General features: G+C 40.7%; 3 protein-coding genes across 3 annotated transcripts; 2 read left to right on the top strand and 1 right to left on the bottom strand.

The window, feature by feature from the left end:
• The first annotated feature begins 553 nt into the window (after window positions 1-553).
• nmt2 (N-myristoyltransferase 2) lies at window positions 554-9,692 on the top strand. The gene is made up of 12 exons (XM_020092741.2): window positions 554-778; window positions 2,032-2,149; window positions 2,731-2,872; window positions 3,461-3,579; window positions 3,675-3,766; window positions 3,874-3,990; window positions 4,095-4,265; window positions 4,364-4,472; window positions 4,579-4,749; window positions 4,841-5,008; window positions 5,153-5,290; window positions 5,849-9,692. Exons 1-12 carry the CDS (start codon window positions 669-671, stop codon window positions 5,867-5,869), a joined length of 1,476 nt encoding a protein of 491 aa, XP_019948300.1. The 5' UTR covers window positions 554-668; the 3' UTR covers window positions 5,870-9,692.
• On the bottom strand, window positions 9,528-12,058 carry rpp38 (ribonuclease P/MRP 38 subunit). Its single transcript, XM_069536856.1, has 2 exons — window positions 11,924-12,058; window positions 9,528-11,503 (listed from the first exon to the last, which is right to left on the bottom strand). The coding sequence occupies exon 2, from the start codon at window positions 11,499-11,501 to the stop codon at window positions 10,677-10,679; it is 825 nt and encodes a 274-aa protein (XP_069392957.1). The 5' UTR covers window positions 11,502-11,503; window positions 11,924-12,058; the 3' UTR covers window positions 9,528-10,676.
• Window positions 12,059-12,777: 719 nt separating this feature from the next.
• On the top strand, window positions 12,778-15,634 carry acbd7 (acyl-CoA binding domain containing 7). The gene is made up of 4 exons (XM_020093322.1): window positions 12,778-12,996; window positions 13,738-13,855; window positions 13,956-14,018; window positions 15,152-15,634. Exons 1-4 carry the CDS (start codon window positions 12,985-12,987, stop codon window positions 15,223-15,225), a joined length of 267 nt encoding a protein of 88 aa, XP_019948881.1. The 5' UTR covers window positions 12,778-12,984; the 3' UTR covers window positions 15,226-15,634.
• The last annotated feature ends 79 nt before the right edge of the window (window positions 15,635-15,713 follow it).

The following is a 15,713-nucleotide window of genomic DNA, read 5'->3' as shown; positions in this document are numbered from 1 at the left end:
GATGTCAAAGTGATGATGGGATTTTAAAAAACAGGCACAAAATGACCATAAGGAGACAAAACCACAACAAATGATGCAGGCTGTGTGTAAGTGGTGGGGGGATTTAATTATTAACGGGATAGTTCACCCAAATATGAACATTCACTCATTATCTGCTTACCTCTATGCCGATGCAAGGGGTGGGCAAAGTGTTTGAGTCCACAAAACACTTCAGGGGTAAGCAGTGTTGCAGCCAGATCCAATACAATTAAAGTAACTGGTGGCTGATTCTCCATACTGCTCCTGTGGTGTCATCCAAGTGTCTGTAAGCCCCACCCCTCCATCGGCACAGTGGTGAGTAGATCATAAGTGAATTTTCAGTTTTGGGTGAACCATCTCCTTAATGTATAGGGTGAGGGGGCCAACTAGACATTTTACAGCAACATTCTTCTTCCATGTTTTATATCACATTTGTATATTGAAGTATAAATTATTATTTAAAGCTAAAATTAAAGAACCGCGGGTACCATTCATTTTAAAAAGTGGGAGTGTGAATGTGTCGCACCTCCACTGGCCTGTAGGCTGCGCTGTTTCCCTCGGCGGTGTCTTTGTTTTTCCTCTCTCGTCTGCTGCTCTCTCTCCATCATACGGCGGCTCACTGTTTTTTTTTTTAAAGACATTTTTGTGTGATGGCGGAGGACAGCGAGTCTGCGGCCAGTCAGCAGAGCCTGGAGCTGGACGACCAGGACACCTGCGGGATAGACGGAGACAACGAGGAGGAGAATGAGCATCTGCAGGGGTGAGGACGGCCTGTTTACCCCGCCCGGGAGACGCACTATTCCGGGCTGCCTGTTTGTGCGCTGCCTGTTTATACGTATATATAAATATATATATATATATATGTGTATGTGTGTGTGTGTGTGTTTGGATGGCTAGCTAGCGCAGTTAGCGGCCAGCGTTAGCCGACACAAACACACCCAGGCTGTTTGCCACAGGGCCGTCACCTCCAGCCCGCACATGTGTTGTTGTGAGACCCGTGTGCTGTCGTCAGCTGTGGGTTTATACACACGCTAAACCTTCAGGGGAATAAATGAATCTAGTGTCCTGGCTGAGTGACATCATGACAGCTAGCCGCTAACACGAACCGTTAGCTCGCTAACGCTAGGCTAGCTCCGCTGTCAGGCGTTGCTATGGTAGCTAACGTTAGCTCTGTAGCGCTGCTGCTGGTGTGTGTGTGTTCCTGTACTCATGCTTTGTGAGGACCATTTTAAGCGTAGACGCTACAGAGTGGAGACATTTTGGCCGATCCTCACTTTTTCAAAGGGCTGTTTGAGGGTGGGTTCAGGGTTAGGTTAGGGTTAGGTTAGGGTTAGGCATTTAGTTTGGATGGTTAGGGTGAGGGGCTAGGAAATGTATTATGTCAATAAGTGGCATCACTAAGTTAGAAGTACAAACGTGTGTGTGGTCCTGGTATCCCTCATGTTGTGGGGATTTAAAGGTTCAGTGTGTAGAATTTAGTGACACCCAGTGGTGAAGTTTCATGTTGCAGCTGGACACCCCTCACCTCACTCTCCCCTTCTAGACATGAGAGAGAACCTGTGGCAGCCTACAGTTCTCACAAAAACTCAAAAGGTGTTTAGTTTGTCCAATTTGGACTCCTTTAAACAACATGGCGGCCTCCGTAGAGAGGACCTGCTCCTGGTGTAGATATAAAGTATTTAAATATAAAGGGTCCAGTCTAGTGTAAAGAAAACAACAATTTGTACAATTTAGATGAAATACTCTAGTGAAAACATCACTAAGCAATTAGTGCTGGCAATTGATCCCTTTCACCTAACTCCTACACATTGAACCTTTAAATCTGTTAACACAAACACTGTATAGGGACATGTCTTCCTTATGAGGACAAAAAGCAAGTCCCCATAATATAGATCATTAATTACATTGATTGTAATGTATGTTATGTCCTCTGAAGTCTTAGACATGACTCTGTGTTAAACCCCCTTTAACAGATGGTGTGTGTGTTGTGTGTGTTTGTTCTCACATCTGCAGGAGTCCAGGGGGAGATTTGGGGGCCAAGAGGAAGAAGAAGAAGCAGAAGAGAAAGAAAGAGAAGCCAAGCTCGGGGGGAGCAAAGTCTGACTCTGCCTCTGACTCTCAGGAGATTAAGGTTACTAAACTGAAATATGCTTACTCAAATCCAAAATACATAACCCAGTCACTTGTCAGGCTGATGGCAGAAAGGGGTCAATAAGTAGGTGAGATAAGCACCTAATCAACAGGCCAAGAAAAACCTATTTATTCTCCATCATTTTGAATGGATCAATAAGGGCAGTGTATAAAGCCTTGGCTCATGACCTTCAGTATGGTTTGCTCATGGGACAATAAAGCCAAATGCTAAGTGGTCTGATAAATGACAGAGTGACTGAGGAATTTTAAATTTTCTGGATTTATTCAAGAGTGAAGAGCGAGCAGTAAAAACTGTGAAAGTATTGACCATTATAGCTTTTGAGGAATAGTAAAGGTTGTGAAAAGTAAAATCCTCCGGGGAACAGGTTCAGGGTAAGAATTGTTGAGTTTCTAATAATCTGGTGTTTTTTTGTCACATTTGAATTATTCAAGACATATATATATATACTGTACAGTCTTTCTGTCTTGCATTTCATGTCACACACTCAGGGATTCATTGGTGTTGTCTTCAAACCTAAGGCACGTCTCATCTCATGTATGTGTCCATTGTTCTACATGCAGAACCCTGGTTTACCCATTCAGAAGTTGCAGGACATCCAAAGAGCCATGGAGCTGCTGTCCTGCCAGGGTCCTGCAAAGAGCATCGACGAGGCAGCCAAGCACAAGTACCAGTTTTGGGACACTCAGCCTGTGCCAAAGCTAAGTAAGTACTGCCTTGTTTATTTATTATTGGAATTAAGTATATTCAAAATATCCTGCAAAAATAATAATGTTATGTTTAAAGCTTTTTTTTGCCATTGATTGTTATTAATCAGTCACTTTGCCAATCATATACAGAAATTGCTTAGAATATGTATCTTAACTTAAACATTTTTATCTCACTTGTCAACATACGGTTGTATATCAGGATTGTTTAGCATTGTTCTTTGCACTGGTAGCACTTCCTGGTTTTGGCTTGTCATATTCTTTGCTCTGTAAAAGCCGTTGTCCCAAAAACCTGTCAGCTGTGAAGTACAGTGGGGATCCAGGCATGCTTAGTGATTCTATATTGAACTGTTACCATGACAACTATTGTCCAAAGAGTGAGGTCTATGCAAGAGAGCAATGATGTAGTTTGGTCAACATGAGCTCAACAGAAGCAAATTTTATGAATGTCTCCGTTTTTAATGTATTTTAAAACATACTTGATTGATCAGTCCTGCATTTGCTATATGTAACAACAAGAAAGTATTCCATTGGAATCGTGGTTGTTGGGGAAATAGTTTGATATCCCTCTGTGCTATTTTTGCAGACGAAGTTGTGACGAGTCACGGGCCGATTGAAGCTGACAAAGAAAACATCAGACAGGAGCCATATTCCTTACCTCAAGGCTTCATGTGGGACACTCTGGATCTCAGCAATGCAGATGTAGTGAGTACAGTGTTTGTCTCAGATACTCAAACAATAACTATATTTTGCAGAACTGATGCACAAAACGAATAACTGACTGGCTGTGTGTTTTCCAGCTGAAAGAGCTGTACACACTGTTAAATGAAAACTATGTGGAGGACGATGATAACATGTTCAGATTTGATTATTCACCAAACTTTCTCAAATGGTAAGCTTTCCCTTCTGTTGTTCTGATCAGCTGCTCAAATACATACAAGTGAATAAATACAGTATTCAACCGTCTGCTCACCCACTAAGAATGTCCTCCCCTCTCAGGGCTCTGCGTCCACCTGGCTGGTTACCACAGTGGCATTGTGGAGTGAGAGTGTCCTCCAATAAGAAGCTTGTTGGCTTCATTAGTGCCATCCCTGCAGATATACGCATCTATGACACGTGAGCGCTCGCAACTGATCATACACATTTTAGAGCTCTGTGCATTGAAGATTTAAAGGAAACTCCTCTACACTAATACACAATCCATCTCTCTGTTGCTCCAGGCTGAAAAGGATGGTAGAAATCAACTTCCTGTGTGTCCATAAGAAGCTGCGTTCAAAGCGTGTGGCTCCTGTGCTCATCAGAGAGATCACACGGAGGGTGAACTTGGAGGGAATATTTCAGGCAGTATACACAGCAGGAGTGGTACTCCCGAAACCTGTGTCCACATGCAGGTAAACTGTGCAGGATCCAGACATAAAGCACCCAGGACTTGTTGTGAAAAAATAATTAATAAAACGAATACTCCTTTAATTCCTTTTTCTCTGTACAGGTATTGGCATCGTTCTTTGAACCCGAGAAAACTTGTGGAAGTTAAATTCTCCCATCTGAGCAGAAACATGACCTTGCAAAGAACCATGAAACTCTACAGACTACCAGATGTAAACACTCTAAACACACTGTCACTCAGGGATCTCTCTGTATAACTCTTACAAATGGCAGGAACTCATATCGACTTTTTCCTCTCACTCTCCGCTCCTCATACAGAGCATCAAAACTCCAGGACTGCGGCTGATGGAGAGACGTGACATCCGCCAAGTCACCGAGCTGCTACAGAAATACCTTAAGCGTTTCCAGCTTGCACCTTCCATGGGAGAAGAGGAGGTCACTCACTGGTTTTTGCCACAGGACAACATCATTGATACATACGTAGTAGAGGTATGTGGAATCAGTTCAATAAAAACTGACACAGATTCGTCTGTTGATTGTTCTGTGTTTAAACAGCTTCTGTGTCTCTCTGTCTTCTCAGGGGGCCGGTGGCGTACTGACAGATTTCACTAGTTTCTACACTCTGCCCTCGACGGTGATGCATCATCCTCTCCATAGGAGCCTGAAGGCGGCTTATTCTTTTTACAATGTTCATACACAAACTCCGCTACTGGACCTAATGAATGATGCACTGATCTTGGCTAAACTGGTAATACTACTTCAAATTAACGCTGTTCTTTTCAGCTGTTAATGCCATAGAATTGTTTTGAGAGTTAAGTTGGGACCTAGATGTTTAAAAATGTGATTCTTTGTGATGTTGGGTTTGTGATTTCTTCTTCTATGCGTTTAACAGAAAGGTTTTGACGTGTTCAATGCCTTGGATTTAATGGAGAATAAGGTGTTCCTGGAGAAGCTCAAGTTTGGCATAGGAGATGGAAATCTGCAGTATTACCTCTACAATTGGAAGTGTCCCCCTATGGACCCTGATAAGGTCAGTAACACGGTTTGAGATGATGATTGTCACCACATCAGGAATCAGTTGGCAAAGTGTAGGTTATTTTTTATGCTTGTTTGTGACAAATCATGTACAAAAAATGGACAATATGAGGGGGCATTAATTATTGAGTATTATATTAGTAATGCATATCTGTGTTTCATGTGGTATTTGTTTTAGTTCTTATTCATTTGTACTGGGTTACACCAGCTATTAGAATATGAAAAGTCTGAATCTTTCTCTCAGTTTCTGGTTTAAATCTTTCTTTTGTTCTCAGGAACTAGGATCTAGTTTCAAACCAGAGACTCATTGGATCGGTTTCCACCATTAAAACATAACAATTGTGAATGTATAACTCTGCTGGGGGTAAATAACTGATCAAGCTAACCTAACGACAGCACTATCTGAATCAGGGGTGGAAAGTAACAGTAGTTTCTTTTTTGGTCCATCATGTTTTAATATTGTGATGTATAAGACTTTCCCTCGGCTGATGTAACCAGCTCAAACACTGTATCTATTCTTTTTGTCTAGACTGATAAACCTCTTGTGTTTCAGGTTGGCCTCGTCCTTCAGTAGCACGTGTCCTCACGGCAGCTACAAAAAATACAGATTGAGAGGTTTTCTGTGACCTCTGGCTACTCCTTACCTGGACATACAGGTAGCCCAAGCTAGACAATGAAAACTTCAACAGTCAAACCAACCTGGTGACCGGGCGGCGGTGCACCCGGCACTTGTGTCATCAAGAACATTCTCAGTTCACCCGGAGCTGAAAACTCTTAAATCATCAACATCCTGAATGTGAAGTCATGCTATGCCTGAGATACTCATACAGTACAATGCTCCTGACACCAACGCTCACATTTTAAAACACATCAGTTTGACATTCAAGAGGATGCCTTGACATTTGTGAGTCTTTGTTTAGCTCTTCCTCAGCAGACACTTTGTTACAAGGTACGGGCGTGTTGTTTAATTTCATTGAGGGCAAAAAAATCAGGGATGGGGAACCTTTTTTCTATCAGGGGCCATTTTAGTTTTTATAACATCCTTGGAGGGCCATAGTAAATTATTGTTTATTATTGACACATTTTCTAGGGCTCCAGATCAACTCTTTACATTGGTTGCACTGGTGCGTCTAACTTTTGGTACGACAATGAAATAACTTTTAAAGGTCCAGTGTGTAAGATTTAGGTGAAATGAAACAATTGGCAGATTTTTAATGTAGAATAATCCTCATGATGTTTTCACTAGTTTGTTTCATCTAAATTGTGTGAACTGTAGTTTTCTTTAACCCAGAAAAGGTCCTTTATATTTAAATACTTTATACTTACATCGAGGGGTCCTCTCTACGGAGGCCGCCATGTTTTTTACGTTAGTCCAGACTGAACAAACTAAACACCTTTTGAGTTTTTATGACAACTGAAGCTACCAGTTTCTTTTTCATGTTTGGAAGGGGAGGGTGAGGTGAGGGGTGTTCAGCTGCAACATGCAATTTCAACACTAGATATCACTAAATTCTACACACTGTACCTTTAAACTATTTATTGGCGGTTCCCATATAAATTGGTAATATCTGAACTACGGCTTGGTATTGTCACTGATTTCCCAAACCGATTTAATTCCCATTCACAAGGTCTGGATTTGATTCGGTTATGTGTAAACAATATGAAAACCTCTAACTTGGTGCATTATTAAAAATATTGACTTTTGTGTTGTATTAGGTTAGTGTTCCAGCGTTTCCTCAAGGACTGAGTGTGTGTGTGTGTGTCTGCCTGCTCGTCGCTCTTCACAACAAACAGTTATGTGAGTGTAAACTCTGCCTCACTCCCTGACTCAGAGGACACGGCTCGGTCAAATACACAAACACACCAGATAAATGTTAGGCGGACCAGTGCGACCAAGGACATTTTTTTATCGCCCTCCACTGATTTTCTTTTGTATATATAAATTGCCTCGCAGGCCGGACGTTCCCCACCCCTGATGTAAATGATGATCAGCAAGTAACAGTCTGATATTATCAGCAACTTTTTTAATTTTGATCATCAAGTCCAAACAATTAGCTATTGTATACCAACAGCAACTGAACAATTATTACCACGTGTTCTCATATCAATGTGGTCTGAAGTATCTCTGCTGGTTGTGTCATGGCCTCAGTAGAGTTAGAAATCCTGAGGTGTTTCTTCGATAAGAGAAAAACCTCTCACTTTTTTCACCTCAAACATTCATACCTTTAAATCACAAATATACCGAACGAGGAAGGACTTATCCTGCTGGTGCATTAATATACATGTTTTTGTTGAAAATATATAGTCACCTGTACATTTAGAGTCAGATCATATTTAATCCTGTAGTGTGCTTTTGGGGTGCGGGAGGGCTGATCCAAGGTGTTTTTCCTCTTAAGTAGTGTAGATGTCACTGAGTTTGTTCAGACAGTTAAGGATTAAGGGGCTTTGATGAAGAATGTATTGCATCAATGAAGCACAATTTTTCAGTTCTTAAACCAGAAGAAGGTTCCTTAAAGGGAAGGGGTGCCCAGATTTCAAAACTGATGAGTTGCAGAACAGAGTGTAAACTTTGTTAGTTAATTTATTTTAAGGATTTGAGCTGTTTTCACATTATAAACCTGTTTCTAGAGATGCCATTTTAATACCACTCTCTTACAATATTTTATTGGATTGTTATACCTGATGTGCTCATGCAGAACTTAAATCGATTGCATGTGAGCTGTCCACTTAGCAAGGCTGTTGAATAAGTAACTGTTTCTAGAGGTGCTCAGCAGGGTAGTGACACATTGGGAGGAAACACACTAGAATAGCACTCAGTAGAGAAAATACCTCCAACAGTCCCCTCTTGAAGCCACATTTAAATTCCTTAGGTCCAGTGATTATTTGGTTCTGCATCATCTCTCTCATAAATATGCCTTAGTTTTTCCACCGAGATCCGTCTCCTAGTTCCTGGAAAATTAAAAACCACATTGGCAAAGGTTAAAACAAGTTTAACAACATTCTTGTGAATTAGACTTTTCACTTTCACATTTTCAAACTGGTCAGTTTTTCTCTCTAGAGGCAGTTTTATAGTGTGGAAATTGTGCATGTGCTTTGACAGAGTGCATGTTCTCAGTTAAGTCACATTTAAAACAGCAAGGATCAGTTTTATTTGCAGTCATCGTTGCACAGGCCGCTTGCAGAGCATTTATCACTTCCTACTTTAGGTAGCCTGTTGCAAAGAAAGAGAAAAAAAAATGTCCCTGTAAAATTGCAGAAGTACAACACTATGGTCGTAAGCATTTCTGAACATATTGTCATTCAAACTCTGGAGAATTTAGCACAACTCTCAAACGGTCTGAAGTAATTTCCAACAGCATGCAGTCAGAGAACGGCTGAATCAACTGAAGCCTGTGTCAGTAACCGCGTCAATTTGAAATGTGAGCATTTCCTGGTTTTCCAGGTGCGTTCTTATTGACTTCTCTCAGATTTGTTTTTAATGGTACTGTATTTTGTGTGTCTGAAAAATATACTGTAGGTTATTTTTTTAGTGTGTTGTGCAGCTAATAGCGTGAAACAGTTCTGATATTTATAATTGTTCTTTGCAAAAGTGTCTTAAGACGTCATTCTTCTCCTTTTTCTTTCCAGTATTTCCCTAAGAATTCCAGTGAAACGGTTGATTTCAAGTGTGTCAGACCACGCACACTGTGGTGGTTTACTCTAAAGGGTTGAAATGTTTTCAAACGGTCTTTTCTTTGTCCCTTTTGTTCGATGTTCCTGTGGCTCTGCGTAACTGAAGAGGTAAAGGCTGCTGCAATCTTTGTCATTGATTTTTCTCTATGTGATGTAGTTTTCTTCTCATCCCTTTATGAATTAGCAAGAAAAGAACAACTGATGAATAGTGTTCAAAGATTTTTCTTTTTACCATTGAAAGGTTGAACGAGTTACATTCACACAGACGGAAGTTACCAGGATTACTCAAACACTGACATCAGTTGCTGAGTCGACAGTGTGCCTCATGGATGTCGGTTGTCACAGATGTGTTGCCTGCAGCTGTTTGAATGAACTTTGAGCATGTCAGTTTTGCTGCCGTGTTGATTTTAGAGTTGATGTTACTTAGCTACACCCTTTAGTGAGAACTCAACCTGAAGTACCTGCCTTATTTAAAGATATTATTTCTGTTTCTTTTTTATTTTAAGATTTTGGGATGGGGTGGGTATGTACTTTTGAACCGACATACAGCTTTCTCTAACTGAAGAACAATATTTTTATTCAGATCCATTGTAAGCTGTGATAAAGCTGAAGAACATGTACCAGCATCATAAAAGACATGACCCCATGCAAATAACAATCTGTTCCAACACGCGTCGGCTATACCAGCATGGATGTTTGATTGAATAAACACACTGAAAAAGCTACATGAGTGGTGCACGTCTGTGGTTTGTTATGGCGTGTTCATTCCAAACTCTGACCATAAAACTGGTGAGGATGAGACGGGCTTTCTTCGGTTTTGTCACAATGATCAAAAAGCCAAACATCCACACACTGTTGTGAGTTGTTTCAATTAAAAAATTACAAACGTGAATTTAAATGTTCAATGCTGTGTCTGTTTCAGGCCAATAAATCACATTTTGACCAAAAATCAATTTAAAGGATCATCATAATATGGTCCTTAAATATTTTAACTAAGTTACTGATTGATATAAACTGCAGGTCATCCTCCAAACCATAATGTAGAAGAGTTTTTCCCTACTGTCAGTCTATCCTGCTACAGGTCTCCATTCATGTCAGTGCAGCAAAAAAACAGTTTTACTCAACTTAATTCACATTTTTCAGTAATGATACACTGGTAACTGATCATGCCATCATATAACTGACAAAACACCTTTCAATTAATTTGACTTTTTATTTTCTTAATAATTTTGTCTATAGAAAATGTGGCGAGCCTATGATGAAATTTTCAAATGGATTGTTTTGTTCAACCATTTACCCAAAATCTAAAAGATGTTAACTTTCAAATGTGACAAAGATAAGCATCAAATTCTCACAGTGGAGAAGCTGCGATGGACGATCTATGACAAAGCAAGTTTCAAGTCTTGTTGAGCTGATTTACTGAGTGTTTATCAACTAAATGCTGAATGGCTGAAATGTTAGAAAACAATCACAACATGATAACATAATAAAACATTGGCTATTTTCACCTCTCAAAGCCTCTAAAAGTTCCCCAAATTAAATGATCTTAAAAGGAAAAATAAATCTGTCCCACATCCCTAACCTGTGACCAGACGTCACCAGGATAGTTGTCACGAGTCAAAAACGTTGGGAGCCTCTGGGCTCAAACCTGAAAAAACACAGGAATGGTCCTTCAAATATCCAGCCAGATTTCTCTTTAGTTTGAAAGTCTACTTCTTTTTCTTTTTCTTTGCAGGATTAGCAACTATTCTCTTTACTATGAGCGGCTGCAGAGTGCAGGAGGAGGGAGACTCTTTCACCTCCTCAGAGTCACTCTCCAGTTTTCTTTTCTGGCCTCCCTTTTCTCCAGCTTCTGTCACATCCTCCATGTCTGCAGGGTTGTCCAGTGTCACAGTGGGTGCACCACCCGGTGGAGCTGCACCACCCGGTAGCCATGCAACGTTAAGTAAAGGTACTCTGGTTTTAATGACATCAACAGTGTCATTGAAGACCTCCTCGTCACGGGAGGCACAGCGTCTGAATCCCAGAGCCAGGACACTTTTCAGCCCCAGCGGCTCGGACATGCTCTGGCTCAGACGGGGCACCTGGCACGCCGGCACTCCTCGCGTAGCACTCAGGGTGATCAAGTGACTTGTCATGTGATTGGGTTTGACGGACTTACACACCAACACCAATCTGAGCTCATTCCTCTCCAGAGCCTTGGTGACCTCGTTGATACCAATGGCCAGCTGTCGTCTGGCCGCCACATCTGTCCAGCCGTTTTTGGGAGAATCCTGCACCTGGGCGGCTGATTCTGATCGGGGAGCAGCAGGTTTCTGCTCCTTCTTCTTCTTCTTCCCCCATTGGCGAAAGATTTTCACCTCTTTCTTCTCAAGGCCCACGGAGATCAGTTTGTCCTTCAGGGTTTGCAGGATGAAGTGCATGTCTACCTGGGGGAGTGGGCTCCATGTTGGGGTGAAGGGTGAGGCGAGCGAGGTCTTAGCTAGAGGCTGCCTTTTGAGTTCCTTTTTCCCCAGCTTCCCCTGAGTGGCCATTTCTGCAATGAATAATCAACGAATGATGTTTTATTACATTAGATGAGAATTAGCCCCGTATGAACCAGCTTCAACATTTGAGTGATATTTTCATCAATGTCATGAACATAACTCAGATATTAATAAAACAAACTTTATTAGTACATTCGATTCAGGTTGGTGAAGTTCTAAGTGTAAATCATTAAGTATACAATTAGTACTTTTACATTTGGTATTTTCAATAAAATTAAATATATTTTAGACTACATTAAATATAAATACATTAAACTGTGATCATGTTGACGCACTTGCAGAGTTTTAACATTATGTTTTTAATGTAAAGACAATCTGCGTGCTTCCATAATACATACAAACATAAACACTGTCAACTCTTCATGTTTCCATTCACTGTTCACACAACAATAACCCCGGACGTTACTTACCTGGAGGTTAACGCAGAGAAATCACTTTTAAACAGAGTTCACGTCTTCAACAGCGACAACATGAGTGAACCACTGCGCGCCGCCATGTTGTTTGAATCTATATAACTTTATTTAAACAGAACAGAAAGAACAGATAGCGGCGACTAGCGTTCAAAAGGCAGTACTACATTTAAACATACAGTAGCAAACGTCTACAGTTCATTTTAAAACAATTGATTGGAATAAGTTTTTCAGAACATTTACGATAACCAGGGGTCCCCATCAATCAATCAATCAATCAATCAACCAACCAATCAATCACATTCGACACCACATGATTTGACAGCACAATTTGTACACAGTAGTACAATTCAAGGGACTTTGCAGATGACTGACAATAATATATAATATAATATAATATAAGATAAGATAAGATAAGATAAGATAAGATAATATGATAAAGGACAATAAATGGTGAAAGAGTAGTGAGACAAATTATAATAATAACAATGATCATAATTATCATATAAATAGATTAAAGATCACAATGAATAAGAACAACTTACTACTAAATTAAAATTGTGGAAATAAGTGAAAATATCCCCATGAAAAACAAAACTGTATCCTCGTGTTTCATATCCACTATGTAACTGGATTATTTTAGGATATTACTGGTAAATCAAGCATTTAAATAGTGTTGAAAATAAAGATTTTGCATGTAAGCTAATGTTTCCATCTCAGATCAAGTCAGACAGCTGCAGCAGAGAGACATGTGCAGTATGTGTGTCAGTGTCATGAATGATCTCTGTGTGTGTGTGTGTGTGTGTGTGTGTGTGTGTGTGTGTGTGTGTGTGTGTGTGCGTGTGTGCGTGTGTGTGTGTGTGTGTGTGTCAGTGTCAGTGTCACCGATCTGACTGAGTGTGTGTGTGAGTCAGTGACAGTGTGTGAGTGAGGGTGACAGGCAGCCAATCAGCTGCTGCGCTGCTCCCTGCTCCCTCCTCCTCTGCTGCTCTGCACCCACAGCTGCGTCGAGCCTCAACACCCGAACACGTCCATCTCATCCAGCTCCTGCGTCAGCGAACATGTCTCATCAGGTAAAGAATTATTTCTCCATCCATCACGATTTCAGAGCGACCGGATCCATCGTCATCGCTGTGAGATGAGACGCGGTTGTGGCGCTCTGGTGTCCATGCTCTCCACTGTATGTGCTGTCATCCATCTTTGACTTGTGTGTGAGGCTTCATGAAAGAAAACCAGCTCCAAACAGCTTCCTCCTCTAGATCTGAGTCTGTCTGATGCGTTTTCCTGAACAAAAAGGAGACTTCATTAGATCATATTGTGATGCAAGATTAGGAATCTGTGAGAGTCTGGCTCTAACTGATGACAAATACTAGACCAACCAATGCGATATCCAGCCTGACTAATACTTTATCTTCAGGGATTTGATAACATCATAGAGTGCACAGGGTTTAAGGTTTCGGTCCATAATTATCTGTTGTGCAAGTCCCCATTGAAAAGTAGATTATTCACACAGGCATAAAAGCCCTGGACTGTTAATAAAAGCCCATTGTTTGGCTCCAGCGTGTGCAACAATAGGTTTCCCAGGCTCCACACACCATGAATAGAAAACCAGGCCCAGATTTCTTAATCAGTTTGTAACTAATTAATATGCACATTCTCATGTTCTGTGATACACTCGCACTGCAGCAAATAACTAGAAGACTGGGTCAGAAATAGCAGAAACTCTGTTTAATTGCTCATCAGGTGACAAGAGTCTATGAGAAATACAAAGAGCGGCTTGTCTGTGTTTCTTCTGACGGTCTGTGACCCCGCAGGCAGAGTTTGAGAAGATGGCAGATGATGTGAAGAAGGTGAAGACGAAGCCCTCCGACCAGGAGTTGCTGGACCTGTATGGGCTTTATAAGCAGTCGGTGGTTGGAGACGTTAACGTCGGTATGACCTGTTAGCAGGAAAAAACAGAATCACCTTCATACAACATGCTCCCTGAATTCTGAAAGTTTCCTCCTCTCTGTGTGATTTCACCACGTTGTAGATCAACCAGGAATGTTAGACATGAAAGGAAAAGCCAAGTGGAACGCCTGGAACTCCAGGAAAGGTAAAAAGTTAAAGTTGTTACTGTGATTTACTGTTATTGTGAAACTAAAACACAGTCTTTCTTTCTTGTATCAGGAACATTTAAGACATTTAGTGATGCCTGTGCAGTATTAGAGAAAAACACAAAGACGAGTGATGATGAAGAAAATATAATTGTATTGAAGGCGTTGGACAAACTAGATTTTTTTACCTTTAATAAAATGTTTTGAATATTTAAAAGTGCCATAACAACTATAAACCTGCCTGCTGGGGATGGGCTGTTTTCTTGGCCTGTGATGATGCTGGTTGCAGCTTTCTCTCTGAAACTGCAAAGGTGACCTGCAGTAATTGAACCACAGGAAGTAAGGACAGGCTGAGAGACTTGGTCAGCAGAAACCTGAGGCCACACTGCTGCTGCTGCACAAAGAGCTGTTCACCTCTTCATCAGTTCAGTGAAGCCTGACGACCAAACTGGAGGATCAGTTGCTGTTGTCATGAACACGCTGTTGTTGCCATCGACAACTTCACTTATGTTGATGAGTCCCAGCCGCTGCTCTAAAGGATGCTAGTCACCTGTTTATGCAAAATGTATCACATTTTGAAATTGCTCCAAAGTCAACACTGCACTTCTTTGGTCCCTGAGCGATACACATGTCCAGGTGCTCGAGATAGGCGAGCCACAGACAGACAGAGATTTCTGGAATTGGAATAGATTTATCCCTAACTTCGTCAATTTCATTGTAATTCATCGAATGGTTGAGACATTTTGCCTAAACCACAACTGTGAAAATGAGATGTCAGAGGATGAAATCATCTTCTGGAGATAATTAATGTCTGCACCAAATTTGGTTCCAATCCATCCATTGGATATTTCCCAGACTAGATTTAACCTTTGACCACTGGTGACACCACACACATCTCTAGCAGATTTTATGGCAGTCAATGTAACAACCATAGACTGTATGTAAGGATGGACTGTGTGTCTCCACTTCTTCCTGCTCTATAAAAATGAAGCCAAATGTCTTCGATACGGGTGCGGCCATCTTGCACTTGTGATGTCATTTGCAGTCGGTACAGTAGTTGTCATGAAGCTGCTGGCTAAAAAAACACTTTAAGTTTTCTATCCTATAAATCTATATTTTCTCACTCTTTCAGGAATGTCCAAGGATGATGCCATGTCAGCCTACATCACCACCGCAAAGGAAGTCATCAGCAAATACGGGCTGTAGAACTGAAGAGGCAGAACTAATGCGAACAACTAATGCTAACTCCAATACTAAAACAATACTGTCCTACATAACAAGTAGCCTTCTGCTGTCAGAGGCCATATTTCTACCGGATAATGTGAAATTTTAGATTTTGTTTTTTTGCTGTGATTTATTTCTTCTTGATATGTTGTTTGTGTTTATACAGGTAAACTAAGAAACGTCTATGCATCCTCTGATAATAAAACATTAACTTTGCTTTTTAAAATTGCTGTTTTATCTCATTTATGTTGTTTACAGGTATAATCCACATGTGCACAGCAATATTTCGCAAACTTGTGCATTTTGATATGTAACTTGATAACAATAAAAACTGTGTAATGTCAACATTGTTAACTGCACAAGTTTGTAAATTAAATCTCTTTCTCCTCTAGATCTCTGTTATTTGTGCTTCCTTTCTGTTGGGAATTTGATTGTCCTTCATAAAATGTGAAAATAACTTTAGTCCCATA

Source organism: Paralichthys olivaceus, chromosome 13, assembly GCF_024713975.1.
Source record: "Paralichthys olivaceus isolate ysfri-2021 chromosome 13, ASM2471397v2, whole genome shotgun sequence".
Classification (NCBI taxonomy): Eukaryota; Metazoa; Chordata; class Actinopteri; order Pleuronectiformes; family Paralichthyidae; genus Paralichthys; species Paralichthys olivaceus.
This window is presented reverse-complemented; position numbering and strand designations above follow the sequence as displayed.

Bases quoted from the DNA above. Each gene is read 5' to 3' on its own strand.
- rpp38 (XM_069536856.1), bottom strand. From the start codon at position 11,501: ATGGCCACTCAGGGGAAGCTGGGGAAAAAGGAACTCAAAAGGCAGCCT.
- nmt2 (XM_020092741.2), top strand. From the start codon at position 669: ATGGCGGAGGACAGCGAGTCTGCGGCCAGTCAGCAGAGCCTGGAGCTG. The intron at 2,150-2,730 runs GTTACTAAACTG...TTCTACATGCAG, and splicing joins CTGACTCTCAGGAGATTAAG to AACCCTGGTTTACCCATTCA. The intron at 3,580-3,674 runs GTGAGTACAGTG...TGTGTTTTCCAG, and splicing joins ATCTCAGCAATGCAGATGTA to CTGAAAGAGCTGTACACACT.
- acbd7 (XM_020093322.1), top strand. The intron at 13,856-13,955 runs GTATGACCTGTT...ACCACGTTGTAG, and splicing joins GGTTGGAGACGTTAACGTCG to ATCAACCAGGAATGTTAGAC. The intron at 14,019-15,151 runs GTAAAAAGTTAA...TCACTCTTTCAG, and splicing joins CGCCTGGAACTCCAGGAAAG to GAATGTCCAAGGATGATGCC.